Source organism: Salarias fasciatus, chromosome 18, assembly GCF_902148845.1.
Source record: "Salarias fasciatus chromosome 18, fSalaFa1.1, whole genome shotgun sequence".
Lineage (NCBI taxonomy): Eukaryota > Metazoa > Chordata > Actinopteri > Blenniiformes > Blenniidae > Salarias > Salarias fasciatus.
The window spans coordinates 5,499,619-5,525,294 of record NC_043762.1 but is presented as its reverse complement, the minus strand read 5'-3'; the positions used below and the strand labels follow the sequence as shown (position 1 = coordinate 5,525,294).

Here is a 25,676-nt window from a genome sequence, read left to right as displayed (position 1 = left end):
ATAGGACTTCTGTGCTAGTCACAGTTCATCCATAACAAACACCGTGTTCGAGCACAGGGGTGTCTACAAATGCCCTTGGCACCAGGACACCCCAGCTCAGAGGTTTATGACTGACTTTGTTGTCATGCTGTCTGACCTCTGACCTCGTGTCTTGGACACTCGGGTGAAGAGCTGTGGACCGATCACCACCTGGTGCTGAATTGGTTTCTCTGGCAGAAGGAGGAACCCGGACAGACTTGGCAGGACCAAACGTGTTGTGAGGGTCTAATGGGAATGTCTGGTGGAACCTCTGTCAGGGCAGAACAACATGACAGAACAACGTGTGATCTCTCCGTATCAGGTTCTTGGTCTGATTGGAATCCTATGTCAGGTCCCTCCTCCAGGCAAAAGAATGCCAACAAGACAGACAGGTTTACAGTCAGAGAAGCCCTCTCAGTGCCTGCATTTGTGCATCAGCTTTCTGACCTTTTCTGACTCTGTTTCACTCTGATTTCAGCTCTGACACCATCTCTCCAACAAAAACTCAGCAAAGGCTCACTTCAACAAGCCAGAATGGCTGCCTTATCTGATAAGCCCCTCGGACTGGTTTTTGATAACACCTTCAAAAAAGACATATGTATTGCCATTAAACAGACTGAAAATCATATTAAACGCCAGTGGAATGAAAATAAAAACCCGCTCATTAATATAATACATCCCCCAGTCCAAAATAAACTCTTAAAATGACACAATTACACAAAGTTAGTCCATTAATTCAGTGCAACTGGTCTGGGGCCATTCCCACCCCCCACGCCCTATCGGGGAGGCTGAGTCTAAAGGAGGAGAACCCTCAACTGAACTATAGAACTGATCCAGGGAGAATCATGGTGGGGTTTTGTGAGGGTCGTGGAGAACCAGGAAGTAGAGAAGTGTCTGAGATGTGGCATATGGTGTGTGTGTGTGTGTGTGTGTGTGTGTGTGTGTGTGTGTGTGGTCAACAGTCAGTGCCTGGCCACTCTGTCAGACAAATGTTTCCAAAAATTCTTTCCCTTTGAATTCTAATGTTTGAGCGAGGGCTGTATGACACATAAATCGCCCATCATTATGTGGCAACGATTTGTAGAGTTATTTATTTAAGGTGTATTGATGAGCACGACAACGCCACCCTGGGACTTTCACCCAGGGAATTATTTGATGCAAAAAGACACACTTGGTTTGACAGTTAAAAATACAGATTTTATTAAACAAACAGGTTTAAAAAGAACTTTCACACATTGAAACTCAATCAGGGAAGGGAGGGTTTACTCTGGCCAAGGCCTCGTGGATGGGCCCGGGCTCGTGCAGGGGAGGGACATTCCAAAAGGAAAATAAATCAACCTAAATCACCCAACCTGTGGCGCACACACACACAAACACACACACACACACACACAAACACACACACACACACACACACACAGAAATACTCCCATACCAGAAACACGCGAACGAGATGGAGGGATGCCACCACAAGGTCACTCGCACCGCCGCCACCGGCCTGCAGCCACGACAAAGGGAAAAGGAATAAAACACTGAGTGGGGTTGCAATCAAAAGAAATTAAAATGAACAAAAAGATACAAATAACACATATCAACACTGACACATGCACAACCCACACTTTCACACAGTCATTCACACTGAAGGGGGAAAGCACCAGTTTCAGACCGCTCCCCGGACTGTAGCGTCCAGCCGTCACACTTCCTGCACAAGGCAACTGGGGATTTGGCTCTGTGTCGTGGCTGCGCTGCAGTCGCCGGATCACTGCAGTGGCACAGGCTGATAGGGTTATGCAGATTGGATCAAAGGTGGTATAAACAAATGTTGAAACACAGCAGCTGGAGACAAACAGCTGCAGACAAAGTGACTCCACAAGCAGATCGCAGCAGCACCTGGATCAACCAAGTAATACTATTAATGCTATTGGGCAAACTCATACTGATATCCATCCATCCATCCATCATTTTTCTACCACTTATCTGGGACTGGGTCGAGAGAGAGAGAGAGAGAGAGAGAGAGAGAGAGAGAGAGAGAGAGAGAGAGAGAGAGAGATTTTTTGATTTTTATTTTTAAACCATACTTTTATTTACACAGGTTACAGTGATACAGTGTGTGTCAGACTCTTAAAAACAATTCATATTTTCAAATTAAAAAATGTGCAAAATGAAGTTCATTGTTTTCCAAACAGCACAGAATGTCCTTAAAACACCAGACCTCTTTAAAAGCGTTTAAATCATTGTTATGCTTAAAAAACCGGTATATAGCCAGAGTCTGGATTTGACATTGACCTGCCACACTTCTCAGACATCCTGTCCTTCTCTGCCCTCAACCTTGTTCCTCCTGCTGACATAAATCGCCATCTTGGCTTCTCCTGAGATAAAATTGAGGAGCTGGCACTTGTTTTTTTCTTTTTGTCTGTAGCCAGCTCCCATGATAAAAGTTCTCTCAGAAAAAGCAACACTAAAAAGACTAAAAACCGCCGTTAAAAGAGTGAAGAAGCCTGTGAGCCTCTTACACTCGGTAAAAACGTGGTAGACAGTCTCTCTCTGATGGCAGAAGGGGCATGTGTTTAAAACAGCAGGGTTGAGGACAGAGATAAAAGCATTGGAGGCGATGGCACCGTGTAAAACCCTCCACTGGAGGTCTCCAGTCCGTTTTCTCAAGGGGGGCTTGTATAAAATCCTCCACTGTGGGCCAGGTCCAGGTCCAGCCTGTCCCAGTCTCTGTGACCACACAGTGGGGGGCCTGTTGCTCAGTCCACCCTTGTGGATGCTCTTCACACAGTTCCTGTAAAAAATCTTTTTGTCTGCTTTATGCAAGGATAGTCTTTCAGGATGTGTGGTCTTCAGGAGGGGGCCGGACAGATCCCCCAGCTCCAGGCTCAGCAGCACCTCGGGGAAGGGGTCGTCAGCATCCGGGGAGAGTTCTCCTTAGCTGTACCTCCTCAGCAGGCTCCTGTCTTTGGGCGTCAGTGCACTCCTCCACTTCTCCAGGAGCCCCTGGGACACCCGGATGGACTGCATCCCCAGCAGAGAGCCCAGAGCCTGGGCGTCGCTCAGGTCCGGCCCCACAGCATCCACAAGCTGACCCACGGTGAGGGTCCCAGACTGGATCAGCCTTCCGGTCAGGCTGGGGGTCGAGGCTCCGCTGATGTCCAGTCTGGATCCGTGGATCAGGGGTTCTTTCAACAGCCAGTGCAAAGAGTTGGCTTTCAGGCACCTTCTGCGTGAAAACAAGGCCCAGCATTTAAATAAACTCTGGTAAAACTGAGGCAGCCCCTTGAGATTTAGAAATTTGGGATCAGTCAAAAACAGAACGTTATCCAACCCCAACTTATTGGCCCGCCTCAGGATGCAGCTGGCCACGCCTCTCCACACCAGATCCGCCGGTCCTGCGAGGTACCTCTGCAGGAACTGGAGTCTAAAAGTGGCAGTCCGGCTGGCCAAGTGGACCAGGCCCTGGTCCCCCTCCTCTCTGTCTAAAAACAGCACCCCCTGTGGCACCCAGTGCAGACCATCCCAGAAGAAATCTATCATTTTCTTTTGAATTTGAGCCAGGAGAGCTGGAGGAGGGTCTGCACTGGTGAGTCGATGCCACAGCTGGGATGCAACCAGATTATTTCAAACCAAGACTCTGCCCCGAAGTGACATTTTTGGGAGGAGCCACCTCCACTTGGAGAGCTTAGCCTCCACCTTTTCCAGGACGGTCTCCCAGTTCTTCTGAACAAAATGTTCCTTTCCAACATAAATGCCCAGATATTTGAGGCCTTCCCTCCTCCATGTTAAATTTTGGGGAAGAACTGGGAGACCGTCATGCCACCTGCCAACAGCAAGGGCCTCGCTCTTCCCCCAGTTGACCCTTGCTGCAGATGCTGCATTAAAATCTTTAATAATATATTAACTAAAATATCTACGTCCCCCTGATTCCTTATAAAAACAATAAGATCGTCTGCATAGGCCGATAAAATCATGCTTTCACTAAAACCCGGTAAAAGCAGACCCTGCAGACTGGAACGTAGCTTAGAGAGGAGGGGCTCCAGGGAGAGCGCATAGAGCATCCCAGACAGAGCACAGCCCTGCCTGACACCTCTACACACCCTAAAAGGAGCACACAGACTGCCGTTGATCTTCAGCACACTCTCAATGTCCCTGTACAGCACCTGGATCTTAGCTATGAAACCAGCGCTGAACCCAAAACTTTCCATGACCCTCCAAAGGAAGCTGTGTTTAACTTGGTCAAAAGCCTTTTCCTGGTCTACTGAAATCAGACCAGCATCGATGTCCAAAGAACTAGAGACTTCCAAAATGACTTGAATTTGGTGGACGTTGTCCTCCATGGACCTGCCGGGGACACAGGAGGTCTGATCCCGGTGGATGACCTGCTCCATAGCCCTCCCCAGCCTGGAGGCCAAGACCTTGGACAGGAGTTTGTAATCCACACAGAGCAAGGACATGGGGCGCCAGTCCTTGATGTCCTGCAGGTTCCCCTTCTTGGGGAGCAGAGTGAGAACTGCTCTCCTGAAGGACACTGGCAAGGAACCAGAGGCCAGACACTCGTTGTGGACGTCCAGGACATCCCTACCCAGGATGTCCCAGAACGCCTTGTAGAACTTGGTGGTGAGCCCATCGATCCCAGGAGACCTGCCCGTTGGCATCGCCTGCAGCGCTGCCCGCAGCTCCTGCATGTCCAGGCAAGCCTCCAGTTCTGTGTTGGTCTCCTCGGAGACACGAAGCAGTCCCCTCAGGAACCCCTCCAGGAGCTCCTGCTCCTCCGTGAACTCACTCCCGTACAGGGAGGAGTAGAAGCCCACCGCCGTCCTCCGTATCTGGCATGGTTCGGTGATCTCCTCCCCCGTGTCTGAGAGCAGTGCGTGGATCACTCTCCCCTGTCCGGCCTTTTTCTCCAGGCTAAAGAAGAAGCCAGAGGGAGCATCCATCCCTGTGATGGTCTGGTACCGGGACCGAACCAGTGCACCCTGCACTTTAACGTTCAGCAGGTCGGCTAAAGCCATTTTTTTTCCTTTTGAGGTTTTCAAAATCACCTCGATTTCCTGTGGACTCACTTAAATGCTCCAGTTCCACTATCTCGGTCTCTAGATCCTTCATAGATCTGGTGATATCACTTGTGACATTGAGGGTGTGCTGCTGACACAGGAGTTTGATCTGCGTCTTACCGTGGTCCCACCACTGCCTAAGACTGCTAAAATCTCCCTTCCTCTGTCTAAAAACCTGCCAAAAAAACATTAAAGCCTCCCTAAAACTTCTATCAAAGGTTAAAACAGAGTTAAAATGCCAGTAAGCGCTCCTTGGTCTCACCTCCCTGATAAAAATACTGCTTAAAAGTAGACAATGATCAGTAAAACCAACCGGTAAAATATCACACCTCCTAAAAACATTAAAATGATGCTTAAAACAATCAATACGATCCAGCCTGGCTGAGGAGACCCTGCTCTCTCTACAGTGGACCAGGTGTACTGCCGACAGTCAGGATGCATCCTTCTCCAGTCGCCCACAACGCCCTGAGAGTGGACCAGCTGCTTTAAGACGTGCTGAGAGGCTGGATGAGGCTCTGCATGGTTGCGATCCAAAGTCGCGTCTTCCGTGCAGTTAAAATCCCCACGCACAAACAAATAGTCCTCCGACCCACACCCACTTACCACCTCAGTCAGTTTGAGGAAAAACTGCTTCCTCTCTGCACCGGCTGTTGGAGCATAAATGTTAATAAATACAAGTTTAAAATGGTGGAACTGAGCTTTGACTAAAAGCAGCCTCCCCTGTACACAATGCTGGACCTCCAGTGAGTCGGGGTTAAAAGCCCTGGAGAAGAGGAGGCCCACTCCTCCACTGAGAGGAGTAAGGTGGCTTAAGATGGCCTCCCCCACCCATTCCCTCCTCCATTCAGCTTCGATGCTAAAATCACTATGAGTTTCCTGAAGGAACAGGACGTCGGTCTTCTTAAGTGTGGCTGTCTCATAAACTGACTGTCTCTTTCTCAGATCTCTGGCTCCATTTATGTTTAAAACACCCAGCTTAAAAACATCCATGGTAAATGAGATGTCTAAAACCAGGATAAGAACAAATAAATTAATTAAAAAACACTTGGCTGCCACCTTCATCATTTAATTGTTTTTTGGCTTTTGGTACCAGTTTTTTTAAACGATAACACTCTTGCTCAGTGAGGCCAGACTCCTGTCTGTTGCTCATATGGAGCCTGGCCGATAAAATAAAACCATTCAAATCAGGGAAATGATCCCCCACCTTCACCCGGTGCTGGTTTTTGGTCTGGTGTAAGAACATTTTTATTTTGTCTGCGCAGTATGGTGACCTGTTTCTCTGTGAGCTGCTAAAAGAAATATCGCTGCTGTCTGACACACACTCACTGCCACTGTCTGACACTCGCCCCTCCACACAGCTTTTCTTTGCGTCTGCATTGTTGCCTTTTTTCTTTCTTTTCCGTGGTTTCACCCTGTCCACTCTGTCCTCCTCCATCTCTGCCTCCTCCACCTGTTCAGCCCAGGAGGCGCTCCTGCCTGCTTCTCCTCCCTTCTCCCTTTCCACCTGCTCCTCCTCCACCTGTTCCTCCACTACTTTCTCCCCCTGTTCCTCCTCCACCACCTGTCCCTCCTCCAACTGCTCCTCCACCACTGTCTCCCCCTGATCCCGCTCCACCTGTCCCTCCACCTCACCTTGCTTCTCCTCCCCTCCCTCACCCACTTTCTTTTCTTGTTTTTTATCTTTTTTCCCCTCCACCACCGCAGTGTTATTTACAGTAGTGTCAGTGTCCCTCCACCCGGCAGACTCGCTCTCCTCTCCCCTGCCGCCACCCGCAGCTTCACCCGGTGTATTTACACTACTCACCCCGTGCTCGGTGCTCTCCTGTGGGGCCACGACAGATCACCTCCTCAGGAAGGTCCGAGGAGCCGCAGTCGGCCGCTCGGACTGAGCCGGGGCCGCCGCGTCCCCCGGGAGCCCGGAGCGCGGAGCCGCCGCCGGGGGGGGGGACCCCCCAGGCGTTGGCCTGCGGCGCCGGGGTCAGGGTGACTGCGGCCGCGGCAGCAGCGCCGGGTCCCGCGGAACCCGGTCCTGCCAGGTCCGCCTCCGCCGAGCCAGACCCAGCAGAGCTGAATCCTGCTGAACCAGATGGAGCAGACGCGGCCGGGCAGGCCCTGATCGTGTGTCCTTCCTGTCCACAGCTGAAGCACTTCATGCCAGCTGAGCTCGCAAAGACAACGTAATCATAATCATTTACTCTCACGCGGAATCGGAGGTTCAGCTCCTCGCTCCGGTTATTGAGTATCATAAATACGTGTCTTCTGTGGCACACGGCGTTCTTCAGCAGCTGAGACTTACATCCAGACAGGATTTCCTTCACCGAGGACACCACCTTTCCAAATCTGGACAGCTCGTGGATCAGAAGCTCATCTGGCACGAAGGGAGGGACGTTGGACAGGACGACCCGGACAGCAGGCTGAGACAGCGGCTGGACCGGGACGAACCTGTCCGCGACGGTAATGCCTGACTCCACCACAGCGTTAGCCTGCTCCACCAGGTCCAGGAAGATGACCACGGCGCTGTTCATCCTCGCGACCGACTTAACATTGTCGTAGCCCACTTTCTCCCCCACAGCCAGGGCCACGTCCTCCACGCTGAGGGGGAACTGGGCCACCACCCGGACCCCGTGTTTGCGGGTGAGCTGCCTGAGGTTGGTCATGGCTGCAGCCAGACCTCCCCCAAACAGACCGCAAAACCCACCAAGAACCCAAATAAATGATATAAACTAATAAATGTGCTTTGTGATTAATAAACTACAGTGAATATGAACATTAACAATTTAAACAAACAGAAAAAACAAGCTAAACGCCACACAACACACACCATGCTCTCACACACTCCACCCGCCGCCCACTCCCAGCATGCACTGAGAGAGAGAGAGAGAGAGAGAGAGAGAGAGAGAGAGAGAGAGAGAGAGAGAAAGAGAAGGAAACTCTTCAGTGACTCTGGGGCAACTGAATCAAAACTCCAACAATACAACACTGGAAACCCACTTTCAGACACCACAAAATGTCTCTTTATTGTTTGACATGGCTGGAAGCAGTGAGAAGCGTTACACATTGCTGACTATAGAGCGATAACTGCTAACAATAAATTGAACCTCTGATAACAGCAGTGTTATTGATAAAGCTACCTCTGCTCAGGCTGGATGTGACCGTGCATGCTGAGCATACATGACGGTGGCCGTCACAGATGACGGCGGTGTGTTAATATCTGAATCGGTATCTGAATGGAACATCTCTGGTTGGCTGCATGGATCCGAAGCCCCATCGTTTGTGGTCGATCTGGGGAATCTCCTCATCAGGATTCTTCAGCTCAAACTCAAAGTACACCAACATGAGGAAGACAAACTGTTTGAGCTCATTGACAGCAAAGAATCGGCCGGGGCACATGGACACCCCACCGCCCCAGGGCATTGTGGCAAACTTCAACTTGGTCCCTCCTTTGTAAAAGTCAGTTTTCCTGGTGCCGTCCGGATTCAGGAAACGGTCGTATTTGAAGGACTGTGGGTCCGGGTGGATCTCTGGGTCAAGATGAAGCACTCTGTAAGGGAACATACCCATCCTGTCACCTTTACGGATAGCATACTGGCGTCCGTCGGCCATCTTTATGGTCATATCCACTTTCACGCCACGGGTAAGGAGCGGTGCAGCGGTGAGACGCAGGGTCTCCTCCACAATGCTGTCCAGGATTGGGGTCTTCAACAGCATCTCGCTGGTCAGGTCTACCAAGGGCCCACCAGGCTGGACACTCTGTCCAGACTGTCTCAGGAGATCGTCCACCTCCTCCTTCGCTGCTGCCATGGCATCTGGGTGTTTCATGAGGAAGAGGAGCACCCAGAAGGAGGACGGCCCGGTGTTGCCCTGTGAGGCCCACAGAAGTACAAACATATACCTGTCAATCATTGACTCTTCCAAGCCGCGCTCCTCTTTAGTCTGCTTCAAGTCCCAGACCCAGCGGCTGATGTTCTCTTTGGTCTTCATCTTCTGTACTGATAGAGCTTTCCAAAAATGGGATTTCAGTCTCTCTGCCTCCCACCGCTCCCTCGGGAGGAGGACGCCATATGCCAGGTCGGGGAAGAGCTGGTCATATTTGCGGAATTCGGAGAACAAGTCCTGTGACTCCACTCGGTCCTTCTCTTTGGCCTCTTCCTCTCCTCCTTCTGATGGTGGTTCGTTGCCAAACAGCGCCAAGTATCCCGCCCTGAAGACCACATTGTAGCTGTACATGAAGAGACTATCCTCATTCCAGCTCATGCGATCAGAGTCTGAGCCCAGTTTATGCAGCATCACATTCTGGAGGTTACTCATCATAGCTTCAGTTAAGACTTTCAGGCCTTCTCCCTTCAGGTGTTTGTTGCTGGCCACATGCAGGGTTTTGAGACCATCTTGGTCATTACCAATGAAACCAAAGACTTGCCGTACCAGCCGTCTGGCAAAAATGACAAAGTCCAGTTTCTCTCGGCTCTCTTGAGTGAAAGCTCCAAATGACAGCGGGTCCTGCAGGAATGTGAAATAAAACCCTGCCAGCTGGATGGTGAACACATCACCGTGTTTCTTCCTCATCCTCTCCAGGAACTTGTTCGTATCTCTGCGAAACTCCAGAACATGTCCGAGCCAGGGGATGGGGCCTTTATCCAGAGGAGGTTCTCCGGGACGCCGCTGTCGAAAGGCGCCGAGGAGGTAGAGTCCTCCGAGGAGAGCGGCGGCGAAGCTCAGCAGGATCAGCAGCAGCAGGTCCATGACCGACTCCTTCAGCAGACACAGGTCAGTGAAGAGGTAAGGTCCGGATCCAGCAGGACAAACACACTGTTGCTCCTCCCCTGCAAACACAACAGCGCTTCCAACTCTCTTGGAACTGCTGATTAGATCTTTTAATGGCAGACAGCCAGCATGGAGTTGCTGTGGTTTATTGCATGAGTTGTTTGTCAGGAATTCAGAGTCTCCCAATCTGTTGGCAAACTGATTAAATCACAGGTATATTGAGGACTTCTGTTTAATGATAGACTGGGATGTGAGAACAGACTGCGACTCATGGTGTTCCTGCTGAATAAATGTAACTTGTTGGATTGAAGTTTATATTCACTGAGTGACAAAACTGGAGAATAAACGATTAATCGGTCCTTTCCAGGTGACGTCACTCTGTTGCATTGTGGGATTGAATCGCCATTTCGCAGGCATGGTCTCACTCTGGGATTCACGTCTTTGAGTGCGGCCTTATTTCTCAGAAATGGGAAGATCGTGTTGCGTGATAGGCTGCCATGTATTTTGATTTCGTGAAATGGTTGCATTTGATTTTGTAAATGTTTTTTTTTTTTTGATATGTTAACAAATCTTGACAAATTGTCATTTATTTTATGTCGATAGGGGCAGACATTATAAGTCTAACTTCTTTCTGTTCCTTTTCATTTCTTTCTTTTAAAAAGAATGAAACAAATAAAATCAATCAATCAATCAATGTAAGTCAGTGAAATCACTGTGGTGCGATTTGGTCACGTGCCTGCAAAGGACCGATGGGCCTACCAAGCAGGGGCCGATTTGATCCAACCCCTTCCAGAACCCAGAGAGAGGCAAAAATGGTCCAGTGCTTTTGAATACACAAGTCGCTGTCCTCCAGCCACCTTTCATTTGTAAATGCAGCCGCTACGCAATGCATCATGTAGGAATGTGGCCCAAACAGAGGGGGAAGTGTAGCGCACACACAAATGTTCAGCTGAGGCTTCTAAAACTCTCTTCATGTGATAGTTTGTATCAGTTTGACACAAAATACCATTTTCAGAAGAGAAAACTTTGTTTTGGATATAAAGTATCAGTTTGCACGATAATTGGGGGGTTTGCACATTTTATTAGTATTATGTATTCCATAGGTAGAAAAATAAAAATAAAACATATTTCTTACTAGGGCTGTCGCGGTATACCGGTATTGATGATAATCGTGGTATTAAAAAATGAAATTTCAATATCGTGTTCAAAATGCGCACATGATAATATCGTAAAGAGGATCTAGAGCCACTTGAAACGTGTTGAAGTGTATTTTCAAAATCCGCTCCTGTTCTTCCGCCCTGCTTCGTCTCCCTCCTGCAGCACCCCAGCCTCTCCCCCTCCCCTCACATATAAACACAGCAGGAGAGGCGGTAGCTGCACGGCTCCTAGCTAGCGTGGCTCCCAGTTAGCGAGCGTCACGAGTGAACTAAACATGACGGCGGTGGCCGACAACGACAGTGAGACGCTATCCTAATCCGAAAAAAGTGTGTTTAGCAACACTGACTGCATGTTGATGTAAGCCGGGTAGCAGTGGGGCCCCGTTAGGTAGGTTCCAGACGTGTCATTGTAATGTATCTGGGGGGTTTCAAGTTGTGTCGCTGATATCTGCCGTCTATCGGGGCCCCCCTTCTAGCAACTAACCGGTGAGTACTCGGAAAAGGGCCCCATGTGGGGGATTTTCGACACGTTGTCGTTGCAGTGTCTAGTGAAGCGCCTTAAATGTGTCATTGAAATTGACTGATGACAGCCGTACCTCGGGGCCCCCTTCAGCTCGGGGCCCGAGCCAGTAGCGGCACCTCTGACTGGAGAGAAGCAGCTGCTGCTCATTCCGCCTCGGTGGTATAGGATTTCACCCCAACAGGGTCCGTGGGTTTTCATAACCCACCAACCCTACGTAAATGACGCCTCTGCTGTGGATCCTCTGTTAATCAGTTCATCAGATTTTAATTAGTTGAGTGTAACTACACTTTTGGTATGCAGTTGTACAGTTACTGTTCTCATATTGTTTCAACACCTCATTTGACAGGTATTCTGAATGTAATTCATCTGGGAGAAGAGAGAAAACAAGCAGAAATAAAATTAAAGATGAATGTAAATGTTTGTACCATTATTAGTTAAATTTTTGATAATATCGTTATCGTGACATTTTTTGCCCATGACAATCTTCAAGAGAAAATTTGATATTGTGACAGCCCTATTTCTTACAGTGCATTTGTGGGTCCTGTGTATGAAAACAATATTTGTTATAACATAGTATGTACAGTGCCTTGAAAAAGCATTGACCTTCTTTGAATTCATTGCACTTTTTCTTTAATTTCATACTTTAAACATAAAGTTATAAAATTGACATTTTGTGAGGAACCAACATCAAATGGGACACAATTGTGAAGTGAAATGAAATTTATACAATATTTTAAACTTTTTTTTAGAAATAAAAAACTGAAAAGTGGGACGTGCAATATTATTCACCCCCTTTTCTCATAGTGGCTTCAGAAGTTGCCTGATTGTTTCCTCAATGATCAAATGTTGAGCTCAGGGGTTGAGGAGGGGGTCCGGTTCGGGAACCACAGGATTTCGTCTCTGCTTTTTGCAGATGATGTTGTCCTGTTGGCTTCATCGAACCCGGACCTACAGCATGCACTGGTGTGGTTCGCAGCCGAGGGTGAAGTGACAGGGATGAGGATCAGCGCCTCCAAATCCGAGGCCATGGTCCTCGACTGAAAGAAGGTGGCTTGCCCTCTCCAGGTCGGTGGAGAGACTCTGGCCCAAGTGGAGGAGTTTAAGTACCGTATTGGCCCGAATATAAGACGACTCCGATTATAACACGACCCCTATTTTTCAAAGATCATTTTATGAAAAAAAAAAAAAAAAAAAAATGCCGAAGACAGTAAGGTCACTCATAAAACAACTTTTTATTATACAATTATGATAAAGTCAAACTCACAACTGAGATAACATTTCACAAGATATAAAATGAAAAAATATATTCTCTTTCTCAAAATAAGAAACAATAAGCAACAAACAAGAAGGCTCAAGGGGTCAAAACTGCATAAATGATGTAAATAACTTTCCAGTTCCTTTAGCTGAATCAGGCTCTGGTGGTGGACATCCCGTCTTTCCGTTTTTCAGTGACGTTTCACTCACCCTTCTATCAGTCTCTCTGAAGCGTCGCTCTTCTCATAGCTTTTCTCATAGCGTTAGCATCTGTAGGCGGTTTTTTTTCTGTGCTCTCCAATAAGAACGAGGCGCTCTGCTACACCACATCTTATGGTGGCTTGGCAGTAGTTTGAGGACTCTGCTGCATTGATCACCATCAGTTGAAAGTTGGTATCATAACTTCGCCACTGTTGTTTGCTCGGTTGTCCAGCGTTCAGCCCCTTTGTTCCAGATGATCCGCCATTTTTCATCAGATCATTTGATCTCATTTCATCGCGCCACTCGCTCTCTGGTCAGTGATACTTTGGCTCCATCTAGCGGCGTGGATGGGTATTGACCATCTACCGTAAGTCCGCGATTATAACACGACTCCACTTTTGAGGATGCAGTTTCTGGAAAAAACATCATCTTATATTCGGGCCAATACGGTATCTCCGGGTCTTGTTCACGAGTGAGTGACAGTTGGAGCGTGAGATTGACAGGAAGATCGGTGCAGCGGCTGCAGTGATGCAGTCGTTGCATCGGTCCGTTGTGGTGAAGAGGGAGCTGAGCCGAAAGGCGAAGCTCTCGATTTACCGGTCAATCTACGTTCCCACCCTCACCTATGGTCATGAGCTTTGGGTCATGACCGAAAGGACAAGATCCCGGATACAAGTGGCTGAAATGAGCTTCCTCCGTAGGGTGGCTGGGCGCTCCCTTAGAGATAGGATGAGGAGCTCAGTCACCAGGGAGGAGCTCGGAGTAGAGCCGCTACTCCACCACATCGAGAGGAGCCAGCTGAGGTGGCTCGGGCATCTGGTTAGGATGCCTCCTGGACGCCTCCTTAGGGAGGTGTTCCGGGCATGTCCCCCTGGGAGGAGACACCGAGGAAGACCCAGGACACGCTGGAGAGAATATGTCTCGCAGCTGGCCAGGGAACGCCTTGGGATCCTGCCAGAGGAGCTGGAGGAAGTGTCTGGGGACAGGGAAGTTTGGGCATCTCTGCTGAGACTGCTGCCCCCGCGACCCGGCCCCGGATAAGTGGTACAAAATGAATGGATGGATAGATAAAAAAGTTCATTGTGTTTGGAAAGAATTTTCTCTGCCAAACTCTGGAGGAAATCTCAAAGTAGTTCCTGGCTCTTTTCAAGCCTCCCCCTCCCCCTCAGAGGTATGTATGAACCAACTAGCTGGAAAGTATTGGCTGCATTTACAAATGAAAAGAAGGGCCAAGAGTGGCCGTTGAATTGCGCATTTAAAATCAGGGACCATTTTGGCCCCTCTGGGTTTCATAGGTAGGCCAGAAAATCCTGGTATTCCTAGTGTTAAAGGTGTAATGTAGGATTTTCTCGAGAAGACAAAGCCAAACGTCTGTTACTCGCTTTTTGAAAAACGTGCATGCGCCAGACCATCCTACCTGCTCTACTGCTTCTCCCGAGGAAACGCCTATCAATGGCAGAAGCGTGCGAGCGCGAGCTCCTCTTCTCCGGGCGTGCACGGCTCTGTTTATAGTTTCTGCGATCAGCCTCGCTCATGAAGCTTATTTTCTGAAACAGTTACAGTTTCATTATGTCAGACTCGCCACGGTAAGTCCTAGCTGAAACCGAAGCTCACCGGCTACTAGGGGTGTCCTCAGATAGTCGACGATTCGACGATTCGTTCGAAGGGGCCTGATTCGACTGCCAATCACGCAGTCGAAGCATCGAAAAAATGTGATTATTAAACGAGGACCATTCCATTACAGCTGTATGGTGGTGCTGAATGACTGATTTTACATAGAATTGCTTGGTTTTTTTCCCCAAATAAACATGATATAAAGCCTATTTGATATACATGTTAGCCTATCAAATATACTGTGGAAAAATTTACTTAACTTGTAGTTTTATTTAATATTATATCTATTTAGTGTCTGTGAATCAACCACCATGGTGAGTGGCACAATCCCATTTTGCGCAGAGCTCCGTCACAGAGCAGCATCTCGGTGGTGATTTGGCTTAACTTTAAAAGTCTTACAATGTCAGAAAAAAACAGAACTTCAGACCAAGTCAAAGATGATCCAAAAAAAAGTCAAATGCAAATTGTGTCCTTATCACTTCACAACAACATGGCTTTCCACATTAAACGGGTAAGTAGCCAGATAATTGGGCTATTAAAAGACGGTTCTGTTACTCAATTCTCATTTTTAATGCTGACTTTTATTTCGTTTAATTGTAATATTTTAGGTGATTATTATATTATTATTTTTATTTATCTAAAAGACTAATACTATTTAGTTTAGTGTTTGTTTTTGCATGGATGTTGCGCTGCGAAACGGACCGACACAGTGCAATTAAGCCTTTCATTTAATTTGAGCAGATAATGTGAGAAACTGTTTAGCCAAAAAATGTGAGCTTATCTGCAGAGATTATAGATACAAATAAATAACATGTTTTAGCCCGTTTGTTAGAAGTGGGTTTGGTTCTGGTCATTTGAACTATACTTCATTTGTTTGATGTTTAGAGTCACCGACACTTTGTTCCAGTCTGTGTTTCAGTGTGTAGGAAAAAAATAAGTGTTGTTTTACCTGCCTGCGCTGTTTTTTTTTTTGTTTTTTTGTAATTATTTGTATTTTTTATTATTATTAGTGCAATCAGGGCCGGCTGTGGGTATAGGCGCCCCGACGCTCCGTGTGCTGTGTGAGCACCGCTCTGCATTGTGCTGCTGCGCTGCTCCGACTCCCCGTGCAGCCCCCCCCCCCCCCCCCCCCCCCCCCCCCCCCGCTCCGCCAAACAAGATGATAGATTCGACTATCAGTCGACTATTGGCAGAATCGGACGAATCACATTCGACTATGGAAATTCTTAGTCGGGGACACCTCTACCGGCTACATAAACACTCTGAATGCGCATGCGCAATAAGTAGAACCTCATTGGGAGCGAGCACGTACAACGGCTTGACGAAAGCAGCTCGTCAGAATGATTGACAAACAGACCCACCAGTTATTTTGATGATCCACCTGGAACTCAAAGCAAATAGAACATCCTATATTACACCTTTAAACTGCATGGACATTAAATATTTATCAGAGCAAATGCACGACTGGTTACTGACCAATTTAATCCGTTTCGTCAGAAGATATTGTTGTGTTGCTACCTTTTAACTTGTCTTTGTTATATAATGCTCACATCAGCTGACTTCATGGTGAGGAGATAAAATTCTTCCAATCACACAAAGGCTTTTGTTGATGCAGTAGGTGGATATTAACTCAGATTTACTGAGTGTTTATCATCCAATTGACCTTGAAATGTCCCACATGTTCATTACAGGAAACCTGCCCACAGTGCTGCCAGCCCAGGCAGATGAAGCAGCGCTCATGATCCTGCTCGATGAGCGGAGCGCCGCAGGAGCGGCAGGTGAACGGCCTGACGCCCGTTGGCGACTGGTCACGGGCCGGTGAATCCATGTAGGCTTGATCCGAAGAATCTTGATCGTAGAAATTGTGGCTTCTTACGTCTCAAGGGCTGAGGAAGAAGAAGGGAGAGCAACCGCCGCTGGCTCGGGATATACCCTCGGCGAGGGGCGTGGTGTTGTGCCATCGCGTGGCAGGGATTGGTGCGTCGAGTTTTCTGTTGTCTCAGTGGATTGGCTGGCGCCAAGAGGAGTCCGTAGGTGGGCACGCACTTACTCATAGAACTGGAGTTACGTCCAGTAACTACTAAATATGTATCTAAACATTCCTCAGTCTGTATCAAACTACTCATACAATGTCCATGCAGCTCAGATTTCTAACTTACTTTCAGTGAGCAACACATACAGCTTGAGCTGCCAATGTGTTGTGTGCAGAGCCTCTTGTTCAGTGAGAGGCTGCATGGTCTGAACTGAAGGGCGTGCTTACCACTATTTGCCACAAGAGGGCGCACCCTACAAACCTATTGACTTTCCAGCATCAATTTTATTCAAGTATGAGTGAAATCACAGGCTTGAAAAAGTAAAAGCACAAGTAGCCAAATCCACTTAATTACGTTAACATGAGTATTTTGTAACTTGTTACTTCCAGCCCTGCAAATTTCCCACACAACAGGCACCTTTTTCTTTACTCATTGATTCTATCTTTTAAACAAATTAAAAAAAAACAAAAAAACATGAAAAATACCAAACAGGATAAAAACCATTACCTTTGGTCCTTGTAGTGCCTCAAATGACCTGTCTGACCCTTGTCTGGCTTTAGAGATGTTCCGATTCCGATACCAGTATCGTAAATTGCGCCGATACTGCCGAAAATGCTGGCATCGGTATCGGCGAGTCCTGGAGTCCAGGCACCGATCTGATACAACGTCATTAATTAAATTAGTAATCTATTCACTGGTCAGCTCCGTTAGCTCCGTTAGCTCCTTTTGCTCTGTTAGCACTGACACTTCTTCTTGTTGTTTTACGCAGCCTGCATCCCGTTGGTTGCACTACCGCCATCTGCTGGTCATTAACTCTGACAGTTCTTTGCCGCTGCTGCAGCTGCTGTTCTTGAGAAGAAGAAGAATGGATCACGTGACAGACATACAGCGCCTGTTAAAGAAGCCATTTGCCGATGTTTAGAGTGCAGCTTCTCCTGTTTAGATTTTTATTTTTGAATGTAACTTCATAGGTTGGACAATAACATTTTGGAAAGTAATCTTCAAAGTTGCTGTTGAACTATTTTTTACTGTTCTATTTAAATGCCCTGTTCATTTTACTATGTTATGTTTGCACCCTAATTTAAAAAAAAAAAACCCTAGATTTGTTTATTAAGTTACTGTTGCACTGCTTTTATTTATACTGTTTTATCTAAATAACTTAATTTTACAATATTGTGTCTGCACTTCCATTTAAAAATGCAACAACAAATATTTCTAGATTTATTTAAGTTGTTGTTGCACTACTGTTTTATATTGTACTATTTAAATTCCCTTTCATTTAAAAATATTGGGGCTGCACTTTAAGTTATTGAAAATAATTATTCCTAGACTGATTTAGTTCAATTGTATTTACACTGCTGTTTTTTATACTGTTCTATTTAAAAATAAATGGCTTGAATTTGCTGTATTGATTCATGTTTTAGAGGGTTTAACCTGAGCCAGGCCTCACCACAGTGATAATCATGTGACAGTCATGCAGGCGAGGCATGGTATTATTTTATAATATACTGGTATCGGATCGGTACTCGGTATCGGCCGATACCCACAGTAAAAGTATCGGAATCGGTTTTGGGAGGCAAAAAATGGTATTGGAACATCTCTGTCTGGCTTAAGATGCTTACTCAGAAAAACCTGGCTTCTTCTTGCTTTACTTCATGTTCTTCGTCCAAATCATCAAACTCTTCATCTGGCTGTCTGTCACCTGGCTTTCTCCACTCTGCCTCACTCACTGCTCTTTCTCTCTGTTTACATTCATTCTCTACCACTGCTGCTGCTGCTGCTAACAAAAACAGATCACCCTCACTCATCTCAGTATTTCTATCTTTCTCTTCACCTTCGACAACTGATTTTATAGCTTGTACAAAGAGAGCGTCGCATCCAGCTTTCAACACAGAACCAGCAAATGTTAAACCACCATGAATTAACATGCACATTAACTCTCTCGGTGATCTGAGATGACCAGGCTGTCTGCACTGACAGACATTAGAAGTAATGTGTTACTATACTTTGGTTACTGAGTTCAGGAAACAAGTAAAGTCAGGATTACAATTGCAAAAGCAGTAATGAAATTACTGAAGAAGCTGGTCACTGGCTATATTGATAAGGATATGTTACCTATTTCCACTGTGAACTTGAAATTTTCAATTATTTCATTTTCTGCATTTTATTTATTTTATTTTTTGCTTTTTTCGTATTGTAATTGTATTATATGTGCTGAATATACAGAGATAAAAGTCATCAAATAATGACTAGAATAGAATAGAATAGAACAGAATAGAATGCTTTTTATTGTCATCATACATGCACGACGAAATAAAAACTCCTTTGTGCAAATAAATGAGAGAATCGGAAAATAAAATAAAAAGGATAGCAATAAATAATAATTTGAATATATACTAAAAGAGGAGCAAGAATAGAAGGAGTGTAAGAATAAAAAAAAAATACCGAAGAACAGATGTATTATTACTTTCTTTCATTAAAATATGGTGGCCCAATGTGCATGAAGTTAAAAGATCTGAACTTATTCTATGTACCATTTCCCAGTTTTGTTTTATGGTTTTGTTGTAAAGCAACCTTGGTTTCTGTAAAGTGCCATGGAAAAAATTTGATTGAAAACTTGAAGAAGATGCTTTGATTTGATTTAATTTTATGTGATGAAATATGCAGAAAGATCCCCTCAACTGCCACCGCAACATGATGGGAAGTTTGAGTACCTGTGAGATCCCAGGAGCTCTTTTGTCTGGTGCTTTAAAACGCTGGTAGGGTCTCCAATGACAAACAGGCCCTGGCTGATGGGTCAGAATAAGAGGAGTTCAAAAACCCCTATGAAAATAATAAAATCAAAGGCTGATACATTACATGGAGTGCAGCTGAGGCCCAACCCTGGAGCCAGGCCTGGGGTTAGGGCTAGCATGCAAGCACCTGGTGGCTAGGCCTTTGCCCACAAGGCCTGACTGGGCTTAGCACAAAGGGACGACATGGGTCTGACCTCCAGTGGGCTCACCATCCACCGAGGGAACCTAGGGTCGGGGGCAGTGGTGATTGGGTATCAGGCGATATCATGGTGCTTGTCAACCTGATCCCCAGATGTGGAGACTGGCTGTAAGGACATGGATCATTATCTCATTGGGGGGAAGGAGCTTGACCTTGTGAAGGAGCTTAAGAGGTACCAGCCAGATATAGACTCACCTCCACACACAGCCTGGGCTCTGGAACCCATTCCCTCCACAGCGGCTGGACTCTCCACTTCTCTGCTTGGCAAGAGGTGGAGGGCTGGTGTGGGGTTACTTAATAGCCCCACCGTCATGTGTTGGATTTTACCCCCGCGAACCAGAAGACTGCGTCCCTGCTCAGTCAGGTCGGGGACAGGTGCCTCACTGTTGTTTCGACTTGCAGGATGAACAGCAGTGCAGAGTACCCAGCCTTCTTGAAGTCCCCGGGAGGGGTGCTGGACATTGCTCCGACTGGGGACTCCATTGTTCTACTGGTGGACTTGCGATAGTGAGACCAGGAGGGGGGTGATCAGGTTGCACGGCCTCGCCGATCTGAACCTGAGTGGTGTTCTGTTATTGGACTTCTGTGCTAAGAACAGTTCATCCATAACAAACACCATGTTCGAGCACAGGGGTGTCCACAAATGCCCTTGGCACCAGGACACCCCAGCTCAGAGGTTTATGACTGACTTTTTTGTCATGTTGTCTGACCTCTGACCTCGTGTCTTGGACACTCGGGTGAAGAGCTGTGGACCAATCACCACCTGGTGCTAAATTGGTTTCACTGGCAGAGGAGGAACCCGGACAGACTTGGCAGGACCAAACGTGTTGTGAGGGTCTAATGGGAATGTCTGGTTGAACCCTCTGTCAGTAGGATTTTCAACTCTCACCTCCGGGAGAGCTTCTGTCATATCTCAAGTCAGACTGTGGACATTGAGTCCCAGTGGACCATGTTCTTCACCTCTATTGTTGAAGCAGCTGCTTGGAGATGTGGTCTCAAGGTCTCTGGTGCTGCTGTGGTGGCAACCGCTGAACCGGTCAGTTGTCGCCCCCACCCTCACCTACGGTCAGGAGCTTTGGGTCATGTTTGAAAGGAAAAGATCCCGGATACAAGCAGCTGAAATGAGCTTCCTCCATAGGGTGGCTGGATGCTCCCTCAGAGATAGGGTGAAGAGCTCAGTCACCAAGGGTGAGCTCAGAGTAGAGCCACTACTCCTCCACATCCAGAGGAGCCAGCTGAGGTGGCTCGGGCATGTATTTCGGATGCCTCCTGGACGCCTCCCTGGGGAGGTGTTCCGGGCATGTCCCACCAGGAGGAGGCCCAGGACCCAGGACACACTGGAGAGTCTATTACCCCTTTCCCACTGCAACTAGCGGGTCGACCCGTGTCTTCGACCCGCTAACTATCGCCTTTTTAGACGCCTTTCCCACCGCCTGCTGACCCGCGTCTCACCTCCTGCTGGCGAGCCGCGTCGCTGCGTTTTCCCGCACTGATGGTGTCCCACGTTGATGACATCATCAGCGCGACGGAGCAAAACGAAAGTAAACAATGCAGCGGAAAACAGTCCCTGTTACCTGTAGACGAATCTCCTCTTCCCCACGGATCAGGGGAAGCTCTCTGGTCTCGCTATCTTGCCAATGCTGGGTCATGTTGACGAAGGAAATCTCACGCTGTGTCCAGAAACAACTAGCACGCTAACTTAGCCACGCTGCGTCGACGTCATCATGTAAGTTCCTCCCACTAAAAGCCGGTAGAAAGCTGACCCGGGAATTTACCGGGTTGATTGCAGGGTGAACGACCCGGGTTGAAATCCCGGGTCAAATCTTTTCCCACTGCCATGACTTCGTGGGTTTAAACGGGTTTTTTGGCCAGTGGGAAAGGGGTATATGTCTCTGGGCTGGCCTAGGAACACCTCGGGATCCTCCAGGAAGAACTGGAGGAAAAGTCTGGAGATTGGAAATCTGGGCATCCCCGCTAAGACTGCTGCCCCCCGCGACCCAGTCCCAGATAAGTGAATGAAAATGGATGGATGGATATGCAGAAAGAACAGAATTAGGCTGGAAAGTCTACTGCTGTATTGTGTATTCAGATTCTGCATCATGGTTTGAAAAGTAAGGGCCAATCCCAATTCTACCCCTTACCCCTACCCCTTAGCCCTTAGCCCTACCCCTATCACTCTCCTACCCCTTTTAGAATAGGGCTGAGGGCTAGGGCTATCTTTGCAGCACTATGAATTGGGATACCCCTTGGCCCTTTAAAGCCCCGCCGCGCTCCTATCACACCAAAAAATTATGGATATTAGAAATGATAGAAATTACATTAGAAATTACTTTTATTTTTTAATAATGGTATTATCATTTATCTTATATTTATTTTTGAGGTTCTCCCACTTTTTTGAAGCTTGCTGGGCTGTAACTTCCCCTTCCAAGCCATTTTCTTTTATGAATTTCCTAAAGTTATACATATATGTTTATATAAACACGTTTTATTACTAACATATTATAGCTCAGACGAATAATATAATTTACTCCCAATGTGTTTTGGCGCTATATTTTGATTTCAAAAACTTTTATTCATTTTCACCTCTAAACTGAATCAGAAGTCGGGTTTCATCGGGGGTCCCTGTGTCATACATATTATGTTAAAAACATGATAAAAGATGACGTTAATACAGTGATTAGTGCTCTTCAGAAGTTACAAATTTACGATCGGAAACGGTGCTACGCAGCGCTAAAACGTTCATCCATGACTGGGACACTGTCACGCTAGTATATCTATAAATTCAGTGAAGCAAATACACTTTTTATAGCTTTTTAAATAGTATACAGAAAGCAATCTTACATTTGTGCTATTCCGTGATGGGCGCCATGTTGTTTTTTTCTGGCCAATGTGAAACTCCGCCTACCCCTATAGAGAATAGGGAGCATCGATGCAGACTTCGCTGAAAGGGGTGAAATAGCCCTTCCCCTTTCCCCTACCCCTATTCAAAAAGTAGAATTGGGATAGCCCTTAAGCCTCGTGAACGCGCATATCATAGGGGGAGGGCTGAGGGGGAGGGGTAAGGGGTAGAATTGGGATTGGCCCTAAGTGAAGCAGTTACTAAAGTAACTATTAAAGCAACAAAAATAAGCAGTCTGTAAGGTAAATGGATTACTTTCTTGGAGATACAATCATTATCCACAGCTAATTGTTAATTCCAAGTAACTTCACCAACGCGGGTTGTTTAAGTAACCCGCCAAAAATGATTGCTCTCGCACTGACTTTTTTTGCATTTGAAGTTTCCTTCATCTGAGCCATTTCTGCCCTCTTTTTTGTAAAACAGCAACAAGCATTGGAATATGAACTCCATTAATCTTTCTCACCGCCACATTCACAGCAAACCAGCTCAATTCACTGGTCATCCATTCTTCAAGCTCTTGTCAATCTTTCACCCTTTCAGTTACATGCTATCACATGCTCGAACAGAGCAACATGAAACAACAACGTGTGATCTCTCCATATCAGGTTCTTGGTCTGATTGGAATTCTATGTCAGGTCCCTCCTCCAGGCAAAAGAATGCCAACAAGACAGACAGGTTTACAGTCAGAGAAGCCCTCTCAGTGCCAGCATTTGTGCATCAGCTTTCTGACCTTTTCTGACTCTGTTTCACTCTGATTTCAGCTCTGACACCATCTCTCCAACAAAAACTTAGCAAAGGCTCATTTCAACAAGCCAAAATGGCTGCCTTATCTGATAAGCCCCTCCTACTGGTTTTTGATAATACATTCGTAAAAGACATATTTATTGCCATTAAACTGACTGAAAATCATATTAAATGCCAATGGAATGAAAATAAAAGGGGGGGGGGGGGGGCAAGCGATACCGAGGGATGCCGAGCAGTGCCAATCAGTGCGGTGCGACGGAGCGCACCGCAGAGCGGCGATTACACCACGCGCAGAGCAGCGCGGTGCAGAACAGTGCTCACACGTAACACGGACCGTTTAAAGAACGATTTTTTTTTTTCCATACATTTGCCCTGGGTCTGCAGCGAGGTGTGCCGCGTTCCCGCTAATTGAGGAACTCGGGCCTAGTGGATGGGCCCGGGCTCGTGCAGGGGAGGGACATTCCAAAAGGAAAATAAATCAAACTAAATCACCCAACCTGTGGCACACACACACACACACAAAGAAATACTCCCACCACCAGAAAAACGCAAATGAGATGGAGGGATGCCACCACAAGGTCACCCGCTCCGCCACCACCGGCCTGCAGCCACGACAAAGGGAAAAGGAATAAAACACTGAGTGGGGTTGCAATCAAAAGAAATCAAAATTACCAAAAAGATACAAATAACACATATCAACACTGACACATGCACAACCCACACTTTCACACAGTCATTCATACTGAAGGGGGAAAGCCCCAGTTTCAGACCGCTCCCCGGCCTGTAGCGTCCAGCCGTCACACGGCCTGCACAAGGCAACTGGGGATTTGGCTCTGTGTTGTGGCTGCGCTGCAGTCGCCGGATCACTGCAGTGGCACAGGCTGATAGGGTTATGCAGATTGGATCAAAGGTGGTATAAACAAATGTTGAAACACAGCAGCTGGAGACAAACAGCTGCAGACAAAGCAGCAGTGACTCCATAAGCAGATCACAGCAGCACCTGGATCAACCAAGTAATACTATTAATGCTATTGGGCTAAACCATACTGATATCCATCCACCCATCCATCCATCCATCCATCCATTTTCTACCTCTTATCTGGGACTGGGTCGTGGGGGCAGCAGTCTCAGCAGGGATGCCCAGACTTCCCTGTCCCCAGACACTCCAGCTCTTCCGTGAGGATCCCAAGGTGTTCCCAGGCCAGCCGCGAGACACAGTCTCTCCAGCTTGTCCAGGGTCTTCCCCGGGGTCTCCTCTAGGTGGGACATGCCCGGAACACCTCCCTTGGCAGGTGTCCAGAAGGTTTCATCTTAAACAGATGCCCGAGCCTCCTCAGCTGGCTCCTGTGGATGAGGAGAAGTAGTGGCTCTAGTCCGAGCTCCTCCCTGGTGACGTCGCTCCTCCCCATATCTCTAAGGGAGCGTCCAGCCACCGAACAGAGGAAGCTCATTTCAACTGCTTGTACACGGGATCTTGTCCTTTTGGAACTCCAACACATGGTAGTTGAGCTGTGGGGCCCCAAACAAACCCAGACCAGCCCGCCGCCTCTCACCACAGGGAACGCCAGAGACGTGGAGAGTGCAGCCGCTCTGGAGGGGTTGGGTTCCAGAGCCAAGGCTCTGTGTGGAGGTGAGCCCGACTATATCAAGCCGGTACCTCTCAACCTCACTCACAAGCTCAGCCTCCTTACCCCCAACGAGTTGACGGTCCATGTGCCAAGAGCCAGTCTCTGTGACCCTGGATTGGGTTTCTGGGCACCCTGCCATCTACTGCCAGGGCGACGTCAAGTGCAATTGTGGACCCCCCCGTGCTCAAACATGGTGCTTGTTATGGACAAACTGTGGCTAGCACAGAAGCCCAATAAGCGGCTGTGGTTCAGTGGGGAGAGCAGTCGTCTTGCAATCGGGAGGTTGTTAGTTCGATTCCTGTCTCCCCCTGTCTGCATGCCGAAGTGTCCTTGGGCAAGACACTGAACCCTAAATTGCCCCCAGTGGGTGGACTGAGCGCCTTGCATGGCAGCCGCCTCCACTGGTGTGTGAATGTGAGTGTGAATGGGTGAATGTGTTAATGCAGTGTAAAGCGCTTTGGGCTCTGTCAATGCAGTGTAAAAGCGCTATATAAGTGTAGACCATTTACCATGTACCAATAACAGAACACCACTCGGGTTCAGATCAGGGAGACCATGTGTCCCACTCACCCCCCTCCAAGTCTCACTGTCCCTGCTCACGTGAGTGATGAAGTACCCCACTAGAACAATGGAGTCCCCAGATGAAGCACTGTCCAGAACCCCTCCCAGGGACTCCAAGAAGACCGGGTACTCTGCACTGCTGTTCGGCGCATAAGCCGAGGCAACAGTGAGGCACCTGTCCGCCACCTGAAGGTGCAGGGATGTGACCCTCTGGTTCACTGGGGTGAACTCCAACACA

At 47.5% G+C, this 25,676-nt stretch overlaps 1 protein-coding gene across 1 annotated transcript; it reads right to left on the bottom strand.

The window, feature by feature from the left end:
• Positions 1 to 8,061: 8,061 nt before the first annotated feature.
• Positions 8,062 to 9,820, bottom strand: LOC115405362 (5-beta-cholestane-3-alpha,7-alpha-diol 12-alpha-hydroxylase-like). Its single transcript, XM_030114929.1, has one exon. The coding sequence runs from the start codon at positions 9,807 to 9,809 to the stop codon at positions 8,274 to 8,276; it is 1,536 nt and encodes a 511-aa protein (XP_029970789.1). The 5' UTR covers positions 9,810 to 9,820; the 3' UTR covers positions 8,062 to 8,273.
• Between the last annotated feature and the right edge of the window lie 15,856 nt (positions 9,821 to 25,676).